Source organism: Cnephaeus nilssonii, assembly GCF_951640355.1.
Source record: "Cnephaeus nilssonii genome assembly, chromosome: 17".
Classification (NCBI taxonomy): domain Eukaryota; kingdom Metazoa; phylum Chordata; class Mammalia; order Chiroptera; family Vespertilionidae; genus Cnephaeus; species Cnephaeus nilssonii.
In genome coordinates, this window is record NC_137088.1 from 6,046,042 (window position 1) to 6,061,824 (window position 15,783).

A 15,783-nucleotide genomic window follows, 5' to 3' on the forward strand; every position below is an offset into this window, starting at 1 on the left:
CCTCTCTGCCGGAGGCACCAACACCAGAGTTCCCAGAGCAGCCTCCTGCCCTTTGCCGGTAGCGAAGCTTGCTTTCCAAGCAGCCTTCCCAGGGAGACTGAGGACCCCGGGCCACGCCATTCCCTGCACCAAGAGGCTCCTGGGCAGAGAGCGCCTGGAGCTGCTGTAGCCACTGGCCCCGCCCCGCCCTCAGCCCCCACCCGGCCTCCCAGCTCCGCAGGCCCCTCACCGCACCCTCGGTCACAGACCCATGCTCGCTTTACTCTTTCGGTCGGCCACGAGTTTCCCAGCAAGTCCTGGCTCTATAGAATTTCTGTGTGCCCCAGCCAGGGTGGCTCAGTGGTAGAGCGTCAACCTGTGAACCAGGAGGTCATGGTTCGATTCCCAGTCGGGGGATATTCCCGGGGTTTCGGGCTGGATCCCCAGTAGGGGGTGTGCAGGAGGCAGATGATCAATTATTCTCTCTCATCATGGATGTTTCTATCTCCCTCTCCCTCTCCCTTCCTCTCTGAAAGCAGTAAAAATACATTTTTTTAAAAAAGTAATTCCTGTGTGGTACAGAGCCCCCCGTCTCCCCTCTGTCCCTCCTCTTGTAGGATGTCCAACCTGCTCCATCTGCCGAAATTCAGGGCCCCGCATACTCGCTCCCACCTGCCTCTCACACTTCGTCTTCGGCCGCTTCTCCTAGCCCCCATCTCCCGTCTTCGATGGTTGTCGCTGGAGGGCTGGTCACGCAGGGCACGGGCCATTCTCTGACGCCCCACGTATTTCCGGTCCAGGTCTCCTGCTTACTACTGTTTCCTCTGCTGGGAAGCTCGCTTTCCCTTGCTGGCCTGGTGAACTCCTATTCATCCGTCAAGGTCCAGGCCAAACATTACCTTCTATGATTCCCTCCCCTTCAGAGGGCAACTGATGGTCCTTAATTGACGCCTCTGCTGTAACTCTGGCTGTGCGTGCTTATTTTGGTGTATTTTTGTGTGTGTCTGCTCTAGTCTGTGAGCTCTTAAAGGGCCAGGCCTGGGTGTTACTCATCTTTGGAACTGCTTCAGGCTGAGCACAGCGCCGAGGCTCAGTGAGCACAAGCTGGATTGAATTTTAACAAGTCTGATTTATTTTAGGGACGTGGCTAATTTCGAATGGAACGTATTCAGGTTTTAATTAGTTCTTCCCTCCTCCTACCTCCTCTATCTTTGCTCACCAGCGTTGCCTTCCCGACCATCTCCCCGTTTCCTCAAGATTTGTTCAGGCCCCCGGTCCGGAGCCCGGGCCCCCCCCCTCTAGAAAACGCTTTGCCCCCTCCGCTGGGTGGCCCCTCCTGAAGGCCCGTGTCTGGGGCCTGGGATTCGGCTGCTTCGCATCCCCCGAACCGTTCATTTCTGTTCCAAGCCCAAGCGCAGGGCCTTCGTGGTGCCCACAAGGAAGGCACCTCCTCCGCGGGCCTTCCCAGCGAGGGAGGTGTTCCCACCGGAGGCCCTGCTGGGCCAGGCCTGGACCTCCAGACAATGCCCCTCACCATGGCCGGGTCCACACGCAGCCTCACCCAGAGCGTGTGCCCAGAAACACAGTGAAATGAGCAACTTGTTTCTCACAAACAGGGCCTGGCCCTTCCATTCCCTGGGTCTGAAAATCCCAGGCCCTCGGGTCCCTGCTCAGCCTTCCTTTCTCCCTTAGGGGGGAGGGGGGAGGGGAGGGGGCAGGGGGACGCGTTGACGCCAGACTCAGACCCGGAGCCCAATCTGAGTGTGTGTCTGGCGTGAAGTAAGATCTGGGTCTTCATGCGGCTTACAGACCCCGCGGGCAGGAGGCGGGTCACTTTAGGAGCCCTCCCTGCGCTGGCGTTCGGACCCGGGCCATGCCCAGCGCCTGCTCTAACGCCGCTCGCGGCTTCCTGCCGTTGCAGGTGTACGTGCTGAAGCGGCCGCACGTGGACGAGTTCCTCCAGAGGATGGGCCAGCTCTTCGAGTGCGTGCTCTTCACTGCCAGCCTGGCCAAGGTGCGTCCCGCCCCCGCCCCGAGCCCCCAGCCCCTCCACCCCTACCCCTGTCCGTCAAACCACCCTTTGGTAAGCTGGGGAAAGCTGTTTCCATGGCGACACATTCCCACCCCAGATGGGATGGATGCAGGCTCGGTGCACAGTGCCAGGCTGAAAGGCTTCTGGGTTACCATGGTGACAGGGAGCACTCAGAACAAACGCTTCATGAAGTTGCTGCGCGCAGCCGCCTGCAGCTGGTTGTCCACAGAACAGGAAGTCACAAATGTGTCCAGCGTAACCAGGAAGGGTGTCTGCATCTCACCTGTTCGCTGGCAACCACATGCTAGGGGCTCAGGCCTCTGTGCCCTCGGGTGAGTTGCACGGGTCTGGGGGAGAGGTCAGTGCCAGCCCCTGACCCACGTGCCTGGGCCCAGGGAGAGTTCTGACTGCGCTCATGAGGACTGTGACCTCAGGCAAGTTACTTCGCTTCTCGCCTCCGTTTCTACTCATCGGGGATCATTTCATCTGCCTCGTGGGGTGGATCGAAAGAAGGCACGTGAAGGGCTTGATTCATATCCAGCAAGTACTCACGGGTACCTGCTGTGTTCGTGTGCTCCGCTGGGCACTGTCCCGTGGCACGTGCTCCCGGTGTCGTTGTTTGTTATCATATTTGTCATGACGATAAAGTAGCACACATGTTTTGACCCCGTAGCTGGGTATGAATCTCTGACCCAGCGTCTACATTGGCTCTGAGCAAACAGAGTGCTTTCTTTGCCCTCGCCCACTGTTCAAGGGGATTACCGGGTTCACGGGACCCTGAGATGGTTTAGTCTACCCTTCAGCAGGTGCGCTGAGGCGCCTGTGCTTGTGGGACAGACAGGCAGGCCCCCGCTCCTCAGAGAAGATCCTTGTGTGGCCATCTCTCAAACCTTGACTCTGACGGGGCCAACACCATTTTTTTCTTAAATTATGTATGTGTATATACACTGAGCGGCCAGATTATTATGATCTCTGAACGCATAATAATCTGGCCACTCAGTGTATGTGTACGTGTAGATATAGATATAGATATAGATATAGATATAGATATAGATATAGATATAGATATAGATATAGATATAGATATATACACACACGCGCGTGCGCGCACACACACACACACACACACACACACTAGAGGCCCGGTGCATGAATTCATGCATGGGTGGGGTCCAGCCAGCCTGGCCAGGGGGAGGGGTCATGGGCAGTTGGCTGGCCTGCCTGCTGGTCGAACTCCTGGTCAAGGGAACAATTTGCATATTAGCCTTTTATTATATAGGACTAGAGGCCCGGTGCACAAAATTTGTGCACAGGTAGGGTCCCTAGGCTTGACTGGCGATCAGGGCTGATCAGGGCCTTCCGGCTACCGGCCTGGGCCTCCCTTCCCTGGCTGCTGGCTGCTGGCTGCCAACTGGGGCCTCCCTTTGCCAGCTGCCGGCCAGGGCCTTCCTTCGTTGCGCGCCTAGCGAGCGATTGAACTCCTGGTCTTTCGGTCAAACTCCTGAGGGGACACTTTGCATATTAGCCTTTTATATATATAGATATACACTGAGTGGCCAGATTATTATGCATCCAGAGATCATAATAATCTGGCCACTCAGTGTATATTATTGATTTCAGAGAGAGGAAGGGAAAGAGGGAGAGACAGAAACATCAATGATGAGAGAGAATCCTGGATCAGCTGCCTCCTGCATGCCCCCTACTGGGGGTCAAGCCTGCAACCCGGGCCTGTACCCTGACCGGGAATCAAACTGTGACCTCCTGGTTCATAGGTTGATGCTCAACCACTGAGCCACACCGGCTGGGCAACACCATCCATTTCTTAGTGGCACTACCAGTGTCTCCATGGGCACCTCAGAGACCCCGAGTGGCCCCAAAGATGAGCTTTGTGGAGCCCAAGTTAGCCACGCACCCGTCTCATACCTGCGCTGAGGACTCCCATGCACCTGCCACCCCAGGTCCTGCACCCGGATGGCTCCCTTCTCTGCAGGCGGGGGTCTCTGACCCCAGGTTCCCAGATGGGCTGCTTTGCCTGCCTGGGCGATCCTGGCTTGGGCCATCTCTCTGTCATGGCCAAGGTGAGAGAGAACCTCCCCTGCACACCATTCTTGGAGGCCCGTTGCCAGTCCTTAAAGCATGAGCTGGCAGAACCAGAATCCAAAATCTGGGCCTTACTCTTGTGCGCTAAACCGAGAACGTGGCCTCGGGAAGACGTAATCTTCCCAACGTGCACGCTTTCCGATGAATGATACCGAGTCTGACTGTAGTACAGGCTCTCCTGCCAGGGCCCTGGGTGCGGAGGGGCCCCAAGTGATAACCAAAGAAACAATGAACAGGAAGGTTGCACCGGTGACCGGTGACGGTGGGCTGAGGATGCTTTTTCTTGGGCAAAATTGGAAGTGCTCCTCCTTGGCATTGTCCCCAGCACCCGCATCCACATCCTTGTTCCGTCTCTTTTCCTGGACGGCTCCCACCTGTCTCTCCATCTGTCTCTCCACCTTCTCCCGCTGCTACTCCAGCCTGGCTCGGCCTTCAAGCCTCTTTCCTCCCTGATGCCCAAGCTGTGCTGACAGGTGGGCGTTCCCCAGTGCTTGGCTCTGGACTCAGCTCCCAGCCAGCACCATTGGTGCAGTGACCTCCTGGCCCACCACCCGGGGGCCAACAGGAACCCTGAGCTGCCTGGCAGAGCCCTTCAGCGTCTGCATCCTCATCTTTGTTTCCTCCACTCACTCAGTCCCCCTCCACTTGCTCAGTCCCCCAACAAGTATTTACGTAGTACCTACTGTGTGCCCAGCACTATAGAAGGCCCTGGGCGACAGCAGAGAGCTAGAGGTGCCGTCCCAGGCCTCAGAAAGCTTACCTTCCCCAAGCCCATCTCCAAAGCCTCAGGCCCTGGGCCTGGACACGCCCTTGAAAGATGCATGCCATGACCAGTGACAGTGATTGTGAGGACGGTCATCATCTTTCCCACGTGGAGTGAGCTCCCTAGGACCCGCCCACGTGGCGCGCGGCTGCCTCCCAGCAGAAAGCTGCAGTGCCCTGAGCGCTCGCCCCCGTGTCAGCAGGAGGTGCGGCTGCTCCTGGACTTGGCCTCCCTCACGAGGTCCCTGGAAGAGAGAGGGCCTGGTCATGGCATCGGAGCTGCTTTACTTTCTGCCTCCGGGCCGTCGCTGGGCCCCTGGTGACACCTGGCTGTGCCCGCACTGGTGTCTGGTGCCGAGGCCTGGCCTCACACTGGGGTGGGAACTGCCACTCAGCTCCAGCCACTCCATCTGGCCCAGCCTTTTAGATATCTCCATTTACGAAGATTTTCCCTCAGGGACGACCCCTTTATGTCTTGGTCCATTTCAGCCTGTTGGGGAAAACTGCCCAGGCCGTGAGAGAGGGCCAGGCAGGGTGATCCCCAGCTGTAGGCGGGGCTCAGACTCCCTCCCATCAACTCCCGGTGAATGGAAGTGGGTGTCTGGGCCCCATCCTGAGACAGTCCGGGGCTGGGCAGGCCAATTGCCCAGAGCACCTCTAGGGGGCGGTGTGGCTTCATTAAAAGTCAGCTCAAAAATAAATAAATATATACACTGAGTGGCCAGATTATTATGATCTCTGAATGCATAATGAATTCGTGCATGGGGAGGGGACATGGGCAGTTGGCCGGCCTGCCTGCTGGTCGAACTCCTGGTCGAGGGGACAATTTGCATATTAGCCTTTTATTATATGGGATATACACTGAGTGGCCAGATTATTAGGCGTTCAGAGATCATAATAATCTGGCCACTCAGTGTATATACTGGTACATACATACATACATACATACATACACATCAGCTCATTCATTGTTCACAGCTGAAACTAGTATTTACCGAGCCTCAGCCATGGGGTCAGCACTCTGCAAGGTGCAAGGTAAACACGACATTGAAGAGAAAATAAAGTAATCCTCCTGGTGATGAGCTCTGTGAGGACTAGAGCAGCATCCGCAAGGAAGATGCAGGAGGACCCTAAGCGGGTTTTGAGGGACGAGGGTGCGGGAGAGGCTCATGCCGAGAGCTGGGGAGAGACGGTTCCGGGCAGAGGGAGCCCCAGTTCCCACTGTGTTCAGTGATGCGAGGTGGGGCGGAGAGGTCGCAGAAATCACACAGCTGCAGGCTTGACGGGCCCGGCCGTGAGGAGTGCGGGCCTTATTGCAAGTGAGTGGCTGGAAGGGAGGCCCAGGGGAAGAGGAGGCCACCCAGGAGAGGTTAGAGGACTGGGCGAGGGCCGTGACCCTGTAGTAGAGGGCCAGGGAGATTGACAAGAACTCCGGACGGACTGGATAAGGGAAGTGAGAGAAGGGGAAGAACCCAGGGTGTCTTACACACACAGAGGAGCTAACCAGGATCCTGAAACTTCCGCTGGCGTGAATCCCTCTTGAGAAAAGCAGGCTGCATCTCGCCGCGGTAGGTCAGGGCAGGGTTTCTGGGCTCTCAGGCACCAGCCTTCATTGCGACACCTGCCTTCCAGTACGCAGACCCCGTGGCTGACCTGCTGGACCGCTGGGGTGTGTTCCGGGCCCGGCTCTTCAGAGAATCCTGCGTTTTCCATCGAGGGAACTACGTGAAAGACCTGAGTCGCCTGGGACGGGAGCTGAGCAAAGTGATCATCGTGGACAATTCTCCAGCCTCGTACATCTTCCACCCTGAGAACGCAGTAAGTAGCTCCGGGAGGAAGCGCGCACGGCTCCATCCGAGCTCTGCCTTTTTTTCTTTTTTATGTATTTTATTGATCGAGCCCACAACCTGGCCATGTGCCCTGACCGAAATCGAACCGTGACCTCCTGGTTCAGAGGTTGATGCTTAACCACAACTGGCATGGCTGTACCGTCCAGCCACCTATGCAAGGTCTCTTGGCCTTTTCCGTGGTGAAATCCCAACTCTGCCACTTAGCACTGCCTGACATTGGCCCGGTGATTTAACCTCCATGGGGATGACAGGAATGCGGATCTCAGAGGATTACTGGAGGATTCATTGTGGCAATACATGCAAAGCACTTACCGCAGTGCCTGCGGTGGGTCAGTATTCCGTGAGCCTGCATCTTAGCATCTTTGGGACAGTTCCTGAGCAGGGCTCTGTCTGTCACGAACCTCCTGGGGCTGGCTGCTGCCTAGGACCGAGGGCCCCTGTAGACTCAGAAGGCCTGGGTGACATCTTCAGCAGAAGCAGCTCTCAAACGGGAATGAATAAAACACCTTAACCTTTTGCACTCGGATGTCGAGTGTGACTCGACATGGTTAGCATTAGAATAAAGGAATCGAGAAAAAAGCAAGCGAGTGCAAAGGGTTAATAAGGTCATAATAAAGCTGCCAAGCTTTACTGCCTCGCAGTGATGTGTGAAACGTGTACAATGGGAGCATGTCCTACAGAAAACTCCCTGGAGCGTGGCAGCTCTCCTGTGGACTCCCTGGGTGCAGCACGACTCTCAGAACAAGACACCTCCCAGGCCCTGCGTGTCCACAGAAGAGAGGTCAGCCCGGCCTCTCAGACCCAACAGAACTTGGCTGCTCCGCTTGTCATGTAAAAATGAGTTCAGACCAGATTCACTTAGGGTGTAATCATCCTTTTAATCAGCCTTCAAAACTCATTATATTTAAACATGCTCATGGTAATGAGTCAGTCAAATTCAACATAATTCATTTTGGGTCTCTAACAGAGAAGGATGGCTTTTTAATGTAATCACCATTCAGTGATCATGTCTGACACAACGAACAGTTTCTCCCACCTCACGTCCAGACCGCGTCCGTGGACTCCCAGTTACCTCGAAATGCTTCCTTAGGTTTGGTTTGAATCAGAATCCAAACAAGGCATTTGCTCAGTAGGTCTCTTAATTCTTGCGTAACCTTAACAACACGTCTTCCCCTCCCCCTTCAATGTCTTCATGCCTTTTGTTTGTTGAGGGAATTCTGGCTACTTGTCTCGTAGAAATTGCCTACCTTCTGGGTTTGCCTGATTGCAGCCTCATGGTGGTGGTTGATATGTTTTCGCAGCCAGTATCTTTTCTTTTCTTTCTTAATATATTTTTAATGATTTCAGAGAGGAAGGGAGCGGGAGAGAGAGAGAGAGAGAGAGAAACATCAATGATGAGAGAGAATCATTGATCGGCTGCCTCCTGCACACCCCACACTGGGGATCGAGCCGCAAGCAACCCAGGCATGTACGCTGACCAGGAATCAAACCGTGGCCTCTCAGTTCATAGGTCAGCGCTCAACCACTGAGCCACGCCAGCCGGGCAGTATATTTTCTTTAACACAAAGTTAGATCACTACTTCTTAATTAAACTCAGGTTCAGTTTTCCTTTTCCCCCCACGAATATGTCATAGGCGGTATTGTGTGCCTTTGGGGTATCACCTCAGGAGACATAGGATCACAGGTTGTCCCACTTTTAAAGATTTTAAATTGACCTTTGGATTCAGTGGTGTTCGCCGGATTCGTCCATTTTAAAATTCCCCCCCAAAACCTTTTGTCCTAAAAATATAAGCAGCCGTTGATCGTGGCCTACACCCACTGCTTCATCAGGAATTGCAAAATGGGGATTTCTACACTTTATCATTCTTTCTGCTTTTGTTGGCTGGGATTCTAACTTTTTTTTAATTACACTTGCCCTTATTGACGGCTTCAGTACCCTAAAGTTCAGTTTGAATGTTTGAATAGGAAAGGCAGGCTAAAATCTTGGTTCTCTGTCTTCAAGTCCACAATTTCAGAATAATGAGTTGGAGCTCTGGCAACTTCCAAAAGTAGCCAAGGATATTTTGTTGGTGGTGGTACCATCATGAACTCGTGGATTTTTTTATTGTTACAGTTTAACCCATTTATCATGCTTTTGTTTGCTTAAGTATTCCGCTTTGGCTGGCAGACACCCCTTCAAGTAGCAATTAGTCTTCGATAGCTTCCTACTTTCTGGTACAACAGGATGTTCCGGACTCATCTTATCCATTTCTTGCTTCAGCCCTGAAATCAGCCATTTTTCTCTGGAGCCTGGTTCCTGTCAGTGGAGAGGGTATTTGGAGACCACAATGGGGGTGGGGGGGGGGCGGGCGTTTCTCATTGTTACTGGAATGTTCTTTGCTTCTAGTCCTTTCTACTGGACAGAGCTAAAATATACATATTTTTGAAGTGCAAACTAAATCATAAATTCACCTGGGTTTTTCCCCAGTGTTTTTACTTCATTTCCTTTTTTGGTTTTTGTATGTGTCTCCTCTTAGGCTAAAACTCTTGATTTCTAAAGATACCCACATCATTAATATTTTACTTACTTTCTAGTATATCCCTAATAATTTCAGAAGAGCAGTACTAATGTCATTGCTAAGAGTAAGACAATTGGATACCGTTAGGGTTTGGGGGAGAAATGTGCAGACAACACTACCTTTTGAAATTACTGGAAATCATTCTCTGTGTGATCATGGCACCAACGTTATCCACACTTAGCTCTGAGGCACAAGGAGTCGGCTTGCTGGAAAGAGGAGCAAGTAGCAAGGCCAGTTCTCACATGTCCTGCGCTCCGGCCACCCTTTCTGCAGCAGGAAAACGAAACAGGCAAAGGCGTGCACGCTGGGTCCCCGGCACCCGCCTTCCTGAGCCACTGCCCCCACCAGGCTGCTTTGGGTGGGTCTCGGTTGGGGCGGGGGGGACAAACAAAACGATGGTGGTGGTGGTGATGGCTAGACACCTGGCCTCCTTGCCGAAGAGAACGTTCCGTTCGTAAGAAAACGGGCACCCGGTCAGGCTGGGAGCCGCCAGCCCTCGCGCAGGCCTGCTGCCCCCTGCGCCCTGTCTTCCAGGTGCCTGTGCAGTCCTGGTTCGATGACATGACGGACACGGAGCTGCTGGACCTCATCCCATTCTTCGAGGGCCTGAGCCGGGAGGACGACGTGTACAGCATGCTGCACAGGCTCTGCAATAGGTAGCCCCGGCCGCCGGCCGCCGCCCCTGCGCACGCGGACCCCAGCCCCGGGGACCCGCCCGGCCTCCGGTCCCCGGGAGCCGAAGCGAGGACACGCAGTGCTCCGGGCCACGGGGTGAATGTGGCCATACCTACCTGTTTTATTTTTTAAAAAACAGAAACAACTATTTTAAAAAAGCGAACTCTTTTAACGGATTTCATAAAGGGACATCCTGCATTTTACTGGATTTGCTTTTCTTAAAACATACCAAAAAGGGAAAAAAAGGAGGAGAAAAAAAAAAAAAAAAAGCTTGATATCTCTCAGACTTCTTTTTAACTGTCTTCCCTTCCCCGCAGACAACCTGCCTTCCTCCTACCCCAGCTCGGAGCAGCTGACCAGAATCTCCTTCCTCCAGGATGAAGTGCCTTTCTGAATGTTATTTTAAGCTGAGAGTTAATTTTTCTATACAGCCTATTTCCAGACATCTTTTAGCCTTTTATTATCTCAGATTCTCTAACAAGATAAAGAGGACAATTTTCTAGAACCTGGGGGGGGTGGAGCGGAGGCGGGGTCTGGGAGTGAGTCCGGGAGGCTGTCTCGCAGCAGGTGGCCCGCGGCAGGGCCAGGCGCCTGGTGGGAGTCTGTGTGACCGCGTCAGCGTCTCCGTTCACGGCTGACCCCGTTGGGGACGGGTCTGCCATCGTGTGGCCCCACGCTTCGGGGAGCAGTCGGTGGCTTTATAGGATGATGATTTTGGATGGTGACAGATGGGTCTTGGGGGTCACATTTTCCCCTTGGAAAAGGGGGCATCGTGTCACTCCTGCTTTACACGACTGCCATACTTCTACGTGCTTCGTGCTTTGTGTTTGTGTTGTTGTTTGGGGGGAGTAGAGCAGTTCCCCAAAATCTCAAACCCTTGCGTCTAAGAAAGAAAAAGAGATCTGTTGATTGATTGTTAAACCTTTCCTTTCCAAAAGCTGGCTACACATGGAGCTGTTGGGGAATGTTCTTTGCTGCTACCGCGCTGCCACCAAATGGAATTGACCAGCGGCTGTTCCACTGTTCTTTGCCACTGTGCCTACGCTCAGAGCCCGCTCACTGCTGCGCTGCACACGCGGCAGGGTTAGGAGCAGGTGTCCCTACCCCCCCACCCCCGTGGCAGGCTGCGCCCACTGCACCCACTGCACCCCGGCACCGGCCACGGGAATTCGGAAGGGTACAGAGAGGGCCAGCACACCACCCAAGGCGGTGCTCATTCATGTATAGCTGCAGTCAACACCCGATGCTGTGATTGGCTGCCTGTTCTCTCTGAGGACCCGTGGCCTCAGCCATCCACCACGCTGATGTGGCCCAAGACCACCTCTTGGTCTTCTCTTCCGAAGCACAGCCTATCTCTGAGCCGGGGGTTGGGGAAGCCCGTCCAGATGTGGGGCTCCCTGTCCTGAGTCAGGAGAGGAGGACCCCCTCCTCGCCCCGGGGCTCCCTCCGCCGCCTTGACCAGGGAGATGTTTTAAGCGGTGCCGTGTTCCTTGTGTGACAACAAGCCTGTAACGTACGGCTCTTACAGATCACTCACGAAGAACCCTCGCACGTCGGCACCGCTGCCTTAGTCCTCTCTGTGGGTTGGGCCTCCGCCAGAGTTCTGGTGGGGGCGGTGGCCGGCACCAACAAGACTGGAAATGGGGTGTCAGAGTCCAATTTCTTCTTTGCTGCCATTCACAACATAGGGAAGCCAGCTGCCCATCATGTCCTCCTGACAGCACTTTGGTCTGTGGACTGCCCGGCTTTCGGAAGGAAGTGTTCAGGCGTAACCAGGTCTCCCAGCATCCTGAGTATTCCGAACCCGGGAACCCACGTGCCAGTTCAAACAGAAACAGCCCCTTGCTGGGCGTGGCCGCAGATGATGACAGGGACGTGGCCGAGCTGCCCGTGCCATGCACCTGGATTTGGGAAACTCTCGTTAAATGAACCCGCTGCCTTAAATGTCTTGAATGTTTCAGTCCAGCGTCTGTCCTGTGCTGAAATCCACACGGAACGCGGTCCTGAGGAGAGCCTTAGACCCTCCCCTGCGCCCCTCCGTTGTTGGGCATCACAAGGTTCTTGTTTGGGGGGGACAGAGAGGACAAATTCTAGAATATTCCAGGGGACTAGAACCTAGAAATAGTGCCAGTTGGAGTGAAGACACTTGGCAGGCGTGAGCCAGACACTTCACCCAGTGGTTCCTGAAACCATGCGTGCCGTGCGCTGGCCCGGGGCGGAGCTGCCCGGGGTGGAGCTGGCTCCTGCCACACGGACACAGAACGTCTCGGGAGGCCCGGTCCACCCTCCGCGGGTTCTGGATTCTGTGCACCTTATTGGACCACACTCCAGAATCCCATTTTTATTTTAACCCTTGATTCCGCTTTATGTACATAATCAAAGTAAATATCTATATCTATATATATATTTTTAATCATCTACCTGTAAATGAAGCAATAGATTTCTAACATAAGGCCAAGAAATGAGATGAATGTTTGGGGTTTATGTTTTCTAAGGTAAATACGGGTATTGTTTTTAATTATTACCTTTTATTAAATTGTGGGCTTTAAAAACTGAATTGAAACCGATTAGCTATTTCTCTGTGCCATATACTTCCCATGGTACCAAAAGATCCCTAACTCTTTAGCCAAAAGAGAAACCTGACCTCCTGAGTTCCCATGATTCCTCTTACCAGGTCAAAATATAGTCTTCTGGACAAGTATTTTTTACACTAGGATCTGGGCCTGGATACCATAGGTGGAGAACTCTGGCCCCTATGATGCCCTATCTCTGGCCGGGCCTCGAGGGGAGGTGCCCAGGCATGTCTGAGGTTGTTACTGCTCTGTCTTCCATCGCTCTGCGGTCCTACGTGTTGGTCTGTGGTTTCTCCCATTCGCTGTTTGTCAACAGTGCGTCTGAATCCTGGGAAAGAACACCACCCATCATGGCGGATAGTCGGTGGGGAAGCTCTTTTGACGTGGTGCCATTTCGATGAGATGACTTTGGAGATGACGGGGGACGCCGTCGTGACACTGACGGGTCACGGTTGCAGCATTCGAACTTTGGGTACATAAAAAGAGAAATCTGTACTTCTACAGCCTGGCAACATGTTACAGCAACCCTGCATGGGAAGGATGGCTTTCTAATAAAACCCAGAACCACACAGCCCCATGGTCAAACACTCGTGACGTTGGTGCCTCTGCTTCTCACGGTGCTGTGATGGAGGCGTGGACAGCTCGAAGCGCTCGCGGTTAGCGACCTGGGCAAGGCCCGCTGGCTGCCTCTGTCCCTATTGTACTGTAACTCGATGGTGTCTGTTCCTACTCCACTCTCCAGGGAGCTTCTCTCAGACTAACACCCTCCCCCCCAAGTTAGTGGAGATGCTGGCGTCTGGGGAGCCATGGGTTTCTGTTGGGCATTTGAATGTGAGGAGCAATCCAGCCTTACTCGGGGAATACTACATGTGGAATGTGCACGTTTCAGGGGTGAGCCTTGTTAGTCAAGAGATTTGCAATGATTTCCTGCCTGCCTGCCAAAAATAAACACGTAAAACCGCGCCCTCTTGTGGATGAACTGCTTCTCTACTGGTAGCGCCTCTTGTCACTCGATTCTTGATTCTCTACCCTCTGCCCAGCCTATGCCAGCACCTTGGGTCTCCCGGAGTATGGGAGCAGGACTGCGCAATCTCAGGAGCCCCGGACCACAGCGGGAGCTAGAATATTAGGCCCCCTGCTTGTTAGAAGCAGTCTGGCTCACCACCCTCCCACAAGGATTCCAGCCCTTTCCACATGCAGCCCCCACCCCACCCCACGAGAGCCACAGGCACTGTGTGTGCCTAAACCCATAGCCCTCGGGCACCCTGGCTGAGATGCTGTGATTCCCATGTTCTTCGGTCTCTGTTCTGTCTGTCACAGGGATACAGAGTTCTGCCAGGCAAGTTACTCATCCCAAACAGCGCAGGACTGTGCGTATGTCAGCCCAGGGAACATAATAGTTACCCAGAGACAAAGCCAAACACCCCACACACACACACACACAGCTAGCCTGTGCTGTGCCCCAAGGTGCCCTCTCCATCGCTACCCTGCCAGAGAGGTGACCCCAGTTCCCTCCCCTGGTTCTGGGCTCTGGCTGTGTCCCCGTCCCTCTTCACTCCTTCGCTGTGCTCCCTGGCCCTCTCTTCGCCGCCTCTCCCCCTCTCTGGCATTGCCCCCACCCCCGACTGCTTCACACCTTTGCATGCAAGCAGACAGACAGATGGTTGGCAACTGTGGCTGCCCGTGAAGCTACTTGGGACTTGGGCATCCTGAGATTTCACCTCCTGGTTTGTTTCTTGGTTTGAGCCCTTACCACCAGTGTATGTTGCAGGGCCAAGGAATGGGCTGGGGCCAGGGCGTTTTAACAGGCAGCAGAATCGAGGATCCGAGTCAGGTGTCCCCCGCCCCATCCCCCGCCCGCGCTGCATGCTGCATGCTGCACGAGGGTCAAGATCTGCAGGACCTGCACCTGCCGGGACTTCAGAGAACCTGGGCCTGGAGGGCGTGGCCTGGAAGCCACCCCGTGGGTCACCAGGCAAGTCAGGGCTCAGAGCCACCAAACTGGCGTGGCCGCAAGCCTAATCCCCGAGGCTAGCTCACGGGACCCTCGGGAGGAAGCTGTGGGCTCCAGAGTTTTCTACCCCAAACTTCCGTTACAGTGATTCTCGGTGCTGGCTGCCCATTAGAACCACCTGAGGCCTCTCAAAAATCCAGGTCCCTCAGGTACCCTGATCACTTAACCCCAACCCTCTGGGCATGGCCCCCAAAGATGCAGCCAGGGCAGAGAAAAAGGAAGCCCCTCCCCCCCCCCCCAGCTGTTCCAGGCGGGACACCCAGGTAGGTCAAAGAAGCTTTCCCAAGGCAGACGTGGGGGGTAGGGGGAGTCCTGATAAGAGCCCCACGTGACTGACAGCTGCCTGCCTTTCCTCTGCGGTGGGGAGCAGAATGGACACCTCCCCTTCACCTTGGAGCACCGGGTCGCACTGCCCCCAGGAACGGAACTGAGACTCTCCTGCCCGAGCTGTGTCTGCAGGGGGTGGGTGCACAGCTGAGCAGGGCCCCGCAGCCCCCGCCCCAGGTACTCCCCGGCAGCCGCGCCTTCTCCTTTGCAAGGACCTAGGACTGTCCTTGGCACAGAGGACTCGCCCTCGGAGGGGAGGCCCCGGGGGCTCAGCTCCACCTCAGGCCCTGGAGGTCCCCACAGCGCCCTCTGGGAGCCGCTCTCAGGCTGGGAGAGCCCTGGTGACCCCGTCACTGCCCCTCCGCAGCCTGCAGACAGAGGTGGGGGCCCACGCGGGCCCAAGGCTGCACTCCTCAAGGGCTTGGGGCCGGGGCGTGGGATCGAGGACCCGAGCCAGGCGTCCCCGCCCCACATCCTGTCCGAGCTGCATGCTGCTCGAGGGTCCAGAGCTGCAGGATGTGCACCTGCCGGGACTTCAGAGAACCCTGGGAATCAGACTGGCGGGAGCCTGGGGGCGGGGCCTGTTGGATGGGGGCGGGGTCTGGTCGCTAGCCCCGCCCACGCCGGGCCACTCTGCCGCTTTTGCCAATGTTAACCTTAGCGGCCGGGCCTGGGAAGATTAGCCAGGAAGGAACAAAGTTGCGGGAGAGAGCTCTCAGAACCCGCCTGGCGAGGGGACCCGGGCGGGAAGAGGTCAGTGGGACCAAAGGGGTCATGTCCCTGCCCCCCCCCCCGCCCAATCAGGAAGGAAAGAAGGAGCAGCCCAGGATGTGGGAGCGATGGCATCTCTCTAAGGGCAAACCAGCCTCTCCCACGATGGATATCAGGGCTTCCTGGGAGGGCTGTGCCGGGC

The 15,783-nt window shown here is 55.1% G+C and overlaps 1 protein-coding gene across 2 annotated transcripts in view; it reads left to right on the forward strand.

The window, feature by feature from the left end:
- Positions 1-15,342, forward strand: part of CTDSPL (CTD small phosphatase like) — a 110,859-nt gene extending 95,517 nt beyond the window's left edge. The window contains exons 6-9 of one of the 2 annotated variants that reach the window (XM_079794409.1): positions 1,901-1,993; positions 6,506-6,691; positions 9,816-9,933; positions 11,645-15,342. In XM_079794409.1, the coding sequence (XP_079650535.1) occupies positions 1,901-1,993; positions 6,506-6,691; positions 9,816-9,933; positions 11,645-12,075 (828 nt within the window). In that variant the 3' untranslated portion in view covers positions 12,076-15,342. Of the gene's footprint in view, positions 1-1,900; positions 1,994-6,505; positions 6,692-9,815; positions 9,938-10,273 lie in introns of both variants that reach the window. The other variant, XM_079794408.1, reaches the window with a different exon arrangement.
- The last annotated feature ends 441 nt before the right edge of the window (positions 15,343-15,783 follow it).